The sequence below is a fragment of the Thunnus maccoyii genome, chromosome 2, assembly GCF_910596095.1.
Source record: "Thunnus maccoyii chromosome 2, fThuMac1.1, whole genome shotgun sequence".
In the NCBI taxonomy this organism is placed as follows: domain Eukaryota; kingdom Metazoa; phylum Chordata; class Actinopteri; order Scombriformes; family Scombridae; genus Thunnus; species Thunnus maccoyii.
This window is the reverse complement of record NC_056534.1, coordinates 15,110,877-15,119,702: the sequence shown is the minus strand read 5'-3', so window position 1 is coordinate 15,119,702 and position 8,826 is coordinate 15,110,877. Positions and strand designations below refer to the sequence as shown.

Sequence of the window (8,826 nt, the reverse complement as noted above, 5' to 3'; positions counted from 1 at the left end):
AGACCATGAAGAGCTTTAAAAACAAGTAAAATAATTAAATCAACACAGAAACTGACAGGCAACCAGTGTAAGGACTTTAAAACAGATGTAATGTTCTCTCTACTTCTGGTCCCGGTCAGCACTCGGCAGCAGAGTTCTGACTTAATTGTGACTGATTTCTAACTTTTTTGGATGCACCAGATAAGAGAGCATTACAGTAGTCCAGCCTGCTGGATATTAAAGCATGCATTAATCTCTTTTTGTCACTCAGAGAGCAAAATGGTTACAATTTGGTTTATGTTTGAGATGATAAAAAGCGGCTTTGGTGACAAACACCACATGAGCCTTAAAGTTTGGTTCTGAGTCACAGATGACACTGAGGTTTCTGGCCTTTAGGCTTGGGGTAATTCCTGGAGAATTTAGTTTTGTGACCAGCTTCTCTCTCTGAGCCTTAGACATACAGTAATTATAGTCAGCTGAATCCAATGCATTTCACTGTGAATGTCCACTGGCTGTGTGGTATGTAGAGCCCCTTTCTCATTCTTTCTTTCCACCGTGTGCTTTCAGTAAAAACATAAGATTAATGTGTTTTTTTTTTCCTCTGGCCCTGACATCTGCTCTGCTCGAGGACAGTAAGGTTGTCAAATACACATGCATGCACCTGTGTTCCTACAGTCACACACAAACACACACACACACACACACACTGGTAAGGAGGCACTCGTTAATCTATGATCATTTCTAAGAGCATCTTAATTATGATGCTTTTGAGAAACACCCCTCTCAAAAAAGCCTACAGATGATTTTGGGAAAGGGGGTCCGGGTCTTGAAGTTCATTCAGTTGAACAACTTTACTTCAGATATTACATTATTGTTCTTATATTGAGCCATGACAGCATTTAATGTATAAAATGTTCATATACGATCCTAAAACCCAACTCCATGATATGTGCTTAGCTCTAAGTATAGTCCATGAGCTGAAGCTGGAGTCAGTGGGATTAGTGCTTCGTATGACATCTCATGGACATTTAAAACGTCAAATCGTTTTCCTTTTGAAGATTATATTATTGATTAGATTATATAAAGATGAGTTTATATTTTTTTTAAAAACGTTAAGAGTTAAGAAGTTAAGAAGTTAAGAAGTATCAAGTGTCTGTGAAGATTTGTGGTTTTTCTGTGTTTTTAAATATTCGTAGTTGACTAATTCAGGCTCATCCTCATTTCTGAAATGTTTTTCTTCCTGCGTCTTCATCTTCTCAACCATACGCCGCCTGTTTTCAACTGTCAGCTGAGTGCGGAGGCTGGAATCTTTGCTGCAGCCTCAGGGGATATGTGTGTGTGTGTGTGTGTGTGTGTGTGTATGTGTGTATGTGTGTTTGGAAGTCTGGAGGCCCAGAAAATGAAAGAGCAAGACCAGCAAACTTCATGGCAAGACTTGAAGGCAGGTGGGGATAAAGCCTGATGACTGTCAACACCATAGTGGTCTTTCAGAATTTTGGAATTTGGAAAACAAGGAGGAAGAAAAAGAAATGTCTTTCTTGTCTTGCTGGCTGGCTGCTATATCAAGAGAGATGTAAGTAGTAATTTAAATAAACACTAGGAGGTAGACTGGAAATGAAGAGAATAAATTGATTTATTTTGCTGCGCTGCCAAACAGCTTTTTAGAAATATCTGCCGCAGTTGTTTAATGCTAACTCATTTTTTGTCAAAGAAAAGGCTGAATCTACGAAGTGTTGATATTGTTATTATGACGGAGGTGAGGGTGGGAAAGTTCAGTTTACATGAACTTCAACCAAAAGCCCTTTAACTTTTTGTAATTTCTTTATCTGACAGTTGAAAGTGTGCGTCTGTGGCCGGGGTCTAACAACGGCGGGTATGTGGTTATGTTTATGTCTTCATCAGTAGGCCAACAGGGTGGCCCCTTGTGTGATATTGGCCATTTTGTGCCAGTACTCAAAGGTCTCATAGACACTATGTTTGCAGAAGCGTCTGTCTAGCTCATTCAAACGGTGTGGAAACAACAGACATTTAAAGGCTTCACAGTATTTACATGCTTGCAAACCGACTGAATCCATTACAGTAACTGACATTTTACCAAAAGTATTACAGTTACTTGTCATGTACATTGAAATAAAGCCCTCTGTGACACACGATTGTATTTGTAAAGCTATTTATTGGAATTTATTGGTGTGTTAGTTTTAACAATTATTTAACTGCTTGGGTAAATCTAACTATAAGTAATTTGCACAATACTTGACAGATGTAAACAATAAAACACATTAAGCAACTATTTCCACAAACAATGTCATTAAATGGCTGAAGGTCTTTGTTCACAGCCCTGTGATGAATTATGGTGAAGCATAAAGATTGTTTGGACTGGACAAAACAGTTGTTAAAATATCATATTGTCTACTTAATTTGTGCAGTTTTTGTATGTTGAACTCTTTCCTTTCTCAGTCAGCTGTAATCTGCTCCTCATCTATGCTTAGCGCTGACTTTATTATTTAGGTTTAAAGGGCAATGTGTTAGAACTATGAGCTGTACTATATATGGTGAAGTAAAAGGTTTATCTTGTAGTCCTTTGACAGTAGAAAATCTGTGGTTTCACTCTCATACAGAAGCTGCCCATGTGGCTGTCTGTTGTGTGTTAGTCATCAGTAGCACCGGTCATCTGTACTCAGGACTGTTAAAGCAGCACACAGGTCTTCTTATCTTTGAATGGGTTGGACGAGGCAGCGATGCCGGTGAGCAGAGGGTCACTGCGTCTGTGGTCCTGACAGTACTGGACCAAGTCTGCTGCTGTGAGGGAGATCTTTTGGGACAAAGGTGGACAGGATAACATTTTACAGGATATAAGACAATGTAATAATAACAAATAGTGGACATCCTGTGTTAAATAACAGACATGGAGCATGCTGGTACACTCTGTACATTATGAACCATGCAAATCTTCAAACATCTTAAGTGGGACAGTTGAGATATTGATATGTGCAGCTAGAAAGCATGTAGTTATTCAGATTCTTACATACCTTAATTCTCTCCATGCTTGCCTCCACTCGAAGTTGTTCCACCAGTTTTTGTGCCTGAACAACGCTGTTACTGCTGCACATCTTTCCTGACATGGGCTGTAGTATAAGACCCTGATGTTGATTCAATATCCTTCTTCAAAACCAAAAGGAGCAACAATAAAAGAACTTAGAGCAGTATTGTGCTTGATCCAGAGAGTCGGCACAGGTTGTGCAAGAGAGTCTAGTCAGAGAGACTCCTGACTCCCCCTTTTAGACCCATACCCCCTTTTTATTCACTGTTGGGGCCACTTCAAAGGCCCTGTGATATTAAAGGTCATACAACACAGTCCTAGAAATGTCACAAACATCACACATCACTTCACAGTCACCACTCATGAAAAGATTATTGGTAAGCGCATTAAGCTATGCATCAGATATGCTGTCCTTTAAGCTACAATTATAAATAGGTTAAAAAAAAAAGTATTATGATTTATCAATTTCAGCAATACAGTGAAAAAAAGGGAAAGTGAGGTGGGACATTTTAGGTCTTAATTTATTAATTTGGTTTAATATGTTATTAGTGGGCACAAATACAAGGTGTAAAAAAATAGCCAAGCATACATTTTTACTAAAAGACTGCAGAACAGGGACTGCAAATATGTGTACGACACATACAGTGTATATATGTATACAGTGTATACAGTGTATATATGACACACTACAGTGAGCATGCAAGAATGTGTTTATTATAGGAAAACAGTCTGAACACTTCAGCAAGGACTGGTATCCCTTATTTTCAAAGCCCACTGTTGACAGTTATGTGTGATGGACACTCAGAGACAAGAATGAAATCCCTTAAGAGTACGCCACTGATTTAGCGTTGCACTACATTGCCCACAATGCAACTCCGCGGCTGACAGTTTGATCTGAAGTTCAGGTGTGTTATGCTAATAGTGGCTAATGTAGCCTGGAGCTGCTAGCCTCAAGCAGAGATGAGGAGCAGGAACGTCTGGTAACCTCACTGGTTTCAGATTGATTTCATTTTCAAACTTGTAGTCTTCAGCTTCAACTGATGCTGACTCAAGTGACATCACCTGAGGACGTTTATAGAATTTCACACAGCACCTTCTGGTGACATAAAAGGCTTTATACTACTTTTTTTTCACATGCAGTATAAAATCTCCACCACCTCAGTTTCAGGTGAAATATTGTCGGAGTTCCCCTTTAACCCACAATGTCCTGTATGGTGGTGATTTTAAAGGAGTTCTCCAGTTACTACTGCACCTCTAAGAAGTTGGGACTCAGAAGAGAGATTTTTTTAAATGAATGATGAGAATTGAAGCAGCTATAATGTCCTGTCCTACACTTCCCATAATGCAACCTCTTTGTTAGACCCTTCCTGCATGTTACCCGGCCACAACTTTCAGACTCCACAGCTCCAGTTTGTGACACCAGCTTTCTGTTTAACATTTGTCATCTCCATGCCAAACTGAGTTAACCCTGATGACATCACAGTGACATCATCAGGGTTATTTTCTCAGACAACAACGCTTCTCCAGAGCCACAGAAGACATTATACAACAGGCTACTGTGTAGAGCTACTAATCATGACAACTCAGCTGATTATATGCGTAAAATATGATCCATTTCAGAAAAATATTGTTTAGTGAAATAATGTTTAGACTTTTTTTTTTTAAATTGCTGTGACCATGTTGACCTGATTAACAGAACCGTCTCAGTCAGCTGTGTTTGCCGCAGCTCCACCCTCAGTTTCCTTTGGCTGGTAATAACTGATAATGATGACAGCAAGTGGAAACACAGTTTTGTAATGTCTCTATGGATGTTGTCACAGATCTGTCCGTGTTTTTTTTATAGTCACATCATTTCAGCCAAAATATTCTCCTCAAACATCACGTACCAGAGGCACGCTGTCCTGATAGCAAATGTTTAAAGCCTTCAGTTTCCTTCAGTAGTCCTGCGAAAAACGGTGTGATAAAGGTTAGTGAGGTGTTAGTGCTGATTATTTTGTTTGGGTTTCTCAGCCCAAGGAAAAAGAAATGTCTCATTTGGGTGACCTGCAATCATCTGCTCATCACCATCAGGAACAGCCAGAACACCTGCTCTCGTCCATATGCTGTTAGCAACAGGTGTCACACTGAATCCTCATATGTTCTGTGTCTCCAGCATCATTTCATTGAGAAACAATAACTTGTGTTTGCAGCATTGGGCATTGATGCAATTTATGAATTAAACATGTTGGCTTTTTCTTGTCCTTTCTTTTGTTTGTTGTTTTTTCTTCTTCATTCATTTTTTCATCCTTTGTCCTCCCATTGTTCCTTCCTTCACTCTTTTATTGCTTGAATTGTCTTCTTTGCTTTCTCTCCTCTAATTGACTATAATTAAGAGAGATGGACCTGAGATTTATTCATCAAATCTGTATGTGTGTGTGTGTGTCTATGCTGTAGAACCATTACGAGGAGCAGCCTCGTGTTTTCTCAAAGAATCCCCACCTGCGCTACATGTGACTACACACAAAGGCAGACATGAACAATATACCTGCATATATAAATACAGAAAGACACACTCTCACTAATGCTTGTTCTTGGGCACAAACAAACACCTGCGTGTGTCCTGGAAAAATGTACCTTATGTGGGTCGAGGACAAAGCGTTGATGCTTTCAGCAGTAAGGCTTTAGTTTCTTTAAAGTCCCCCTCCACTTAAAAATATGTTTGTCTTGTTTCTTCAGTTGGATTTTGCTCTTTTCACTGAGCAGAATGATGTATGTGCAGAGTTTGTCTCCATGTTCATCTGTAGGGGACCATTAGTAAAACACCACCATACTACTTATTAACTGCTATATCTCTTAAATGTAATATTCCTTGGCAGCCAAACTCAGCTATGTTGTACAGATGGGTACGCTGAACAATTCTTAAGCACTTGATACAATTTGACCTGTAGGTGGCGCTACAAGATTTACAACATTACTGCTGGAGCAGCAGCTTGTAGTGGCAGCAGATATCTGGCAGCTGCCAGCTCTCACACATAGATTTTCCTCAGGAAATGCACATTTCAGTTCTATTAATTATTGTGTGTGAAAAGATAACACACAAATACAAAGAGAACTTAATTCAGTTCATTACTGTGTGTGAAAAATAACACTTGAGCAGTAGTGGAAGAAGTATTCAGATCATTTACATAAGTAAGAGTAGTAATAGAATGTCAAATTGTCAAAGAGAAAGGAGAAGTACTCATTATGCAGCAGAGTGGCAGCTGGTAGAGCTATATTATTATGTATTGTATTATTATTAGTAGTAGTAAACATGTAACCAGGAGATTCACTGATATTCAACAGACATAAAACTAAGGTTACTTTGAAACATCACAAGGTCATAAAGATGAAAGAAGCATTTTAATGCTGTAGGTTACAGCTGAAGTCATATTTCTACTAGTGAATTCACATCATATCAGGTGTGTAGGCAACCTTCTATTATTATTATTATTTCCTTTGTGACTCACAATTGTGCAATATGTTTGATGATTTGTTCATTATTGCACATAAAAATCACTTGAAACATGAGTGAATTGGGGCAGTAAACCCAGTATGAACATCATCAATGAACTCAAATAATGCCTCAATAAAGTATTTAAAAAAGAAGGAAGGAAAAAGTCACATGATGAATATTACCCAATGAATTCTTAATGTCAAAATGTCCTAATTGTATTTAATAAATTGAATTACATCTGTTCAGTGTGTCTCTTTTCTCCCAAAATGAAGGTCAGTGAGGAATAAAAACATTGGTGGAGAAATACTGTACATGCATCCTGCTGAAAAATACTGGATTAAGTCTACAAAAAAGGTGTTGTTCCCTCAAGGTTGCTAAAACGTTAAAATCCCTCATGACCTCAGTGTCCTCTCTGATAGCCGGAGCTCTGACCTCATTTTCCATGTGACTGCTCTGATATCTGGGTTCATTGTGGTTATTCATTGAGTGTTTTTACATGTACACAAGTATCCTGGTTTTGATCGTGTTCAGGAACATGAGAAATATGGTTATTCATATCCTCCTAACAGTATCCAGTCCAGTCATGTCTTGATTCCTCAACATCTCAGCATGTAAACACTCTCCTTGTGCTCTTTAGCGTGTCGTCCGTCCGTCACCCTTCTGCTCATCTCTTATCTCTCAATACTGAGCCACAAGCTGATTTGTGTACATGCTGCAATTAAAGTAATTAAGATTTTGTTGATAAAGTGATGTTGAGTAAGCGATTAGTGAAGCAATCCACTATGATAATATAAATATTTATATACAACAATTTCAGATCCACCAAATTTTGTTTTAAAAAGCTCCACGGAGGGTTTTCAGGAAACATTTTCTGAGAAGGTTTTCCAAACATGTTCAGACTTTCATGTTTGGAAATAAAATCTGCAGAAAAGAAATCAACCATCCACAACAAGAAATACAATCATCAATCATTTAAGGAGGAATCTGGTTTAAGACAAGTCTCCACAGTTCACTTTATAATTCTGATTTAATCATCCTGATGAGCCAAGAAACCCCAACTCTGTCCACAAATATGTGACTTGGCTGATACAAAAAGTTGATCTACAAGCTGTTTAAATGCACTCAGGAATGTAATTCCATATCACTCTGATGAAGGGTTATTAATATTTTAATAAATCTATTTGTTTTTATTTTATTTAGTTGTTTTTTTTGCCTACAAACTGTCAAATGCAACGGTGGATAATGCTTTGAAACAGCATTTAGACTTTAATGTAGGGGAATAAAATCCACAGACAACATACTGTTATTGGACAATTAACATAACGTCTTAAAGTCCAAATAATTTAAATGTATTCATTTGCATTCACATTTGATTTTTGGTGCCTGGTCAACATTTTGTTTGTACTCATGACTTTAGTATTTCTAATATCCTGGCTACGGCTCTGCATTTAGCAGTCCTATAATAAAAATCTCAGGCATAAATAATGGTGCTGGATCTTTTCTTCTTTCTCCTGATGGACGTATCGCTGTCAACCACCAACAAGAATCCTCAGGAAACGACAAACGTGGCGTCACCTAAGACTGATGTCTCAGGAGATTCATTCATTCATCTTTTTTAGGGGCTGCAGACAGCTGCTGTTAAGAAGTGAGAACCCTTCATGGCAGATGATCCTTTGATGGGAAGCAAAACCACTCCACCTCCAATCTCGTCAATAAACCAGGACATGATACATATCCGCCTCATGTATTGTACCTACCTGTCAGGCCCTGTTACCTTCTCCCACATAATCCAGTCAGTGGAGACCTTCATGTGTATGGATGAGGTGCTGATGAAGCACAAAGAGGGGGGGCAGGTTGTTTGACACAGTCCATCTGGCTTACTTCAGGCTCCACAGTGGTTCCTGGATAATCAGAGAGATAAACACCACCCAGTGGGTCGGATTCAGCAAAGCAGCGGCATTTTCTGCAATGCAACCGGGAACTGAAGAGGTCCCCTCCTGGATCAAATGTTATCTGAAACGTCATCTGTAGAAGATGGTGACTGAAGACAACATACTGAAGGTGCCACAAATCACAAGACTGATTAAACTCTTTTCTACACGGATAACAATTATAAATGTGTAACTGTGTAAATTGGAGACTCACACAAATGCTTAAGGGTTCTTTTAAACGTCAGTCTTAAATATGAATACCGAGAGTATAACCCAAAATAAAAACCACAACTTGTCTTGTCAAGTGCAAAATATTTGAGATAAAAACAAATAACGGTCTTTTAATTATTCACTGTTTGCCATTCGACTTGCACCAACAACTTCAACTTCAGTTTGTTAGAAAC

At 38.6% G+C, this 8,826-nt stretch overlaps 1 protein-coding gene across 1 annotated transcript; it reads right to left on the bottom strand.

Annotated features, from left to right (window-relative positions):
• Window positions 1-2,309: 2,309 nt before the first annotated feature.
• LOC121884423 (guanine nucleotide-binding protein G(I)/G(S)/G(O) subunit gamma-12-like) lies at window positions 2,310-3,440 on the bottom strand. Its single transcript, XM_042393227.1, has 2 exons — window positions 3,009-3,440; window positions 2,310-2,791 (listed from the first exon to the last, which is right to left on the bottom strand). The coding sequence occupies exons 1-2, from the start codon at window positions 3,099-3,101 to the stop codon at window positions 2,666-2,668; spliced, it is 219 nt and encodes a 72-aa protein (XP_042249161.1). The 5' UTR covers window positions 3,102-3,440; the 3' UTR covers window positions 2,310-2,665.
• Window positions 3,441-8,826: the final 5,386 nt, after the last annotated feature.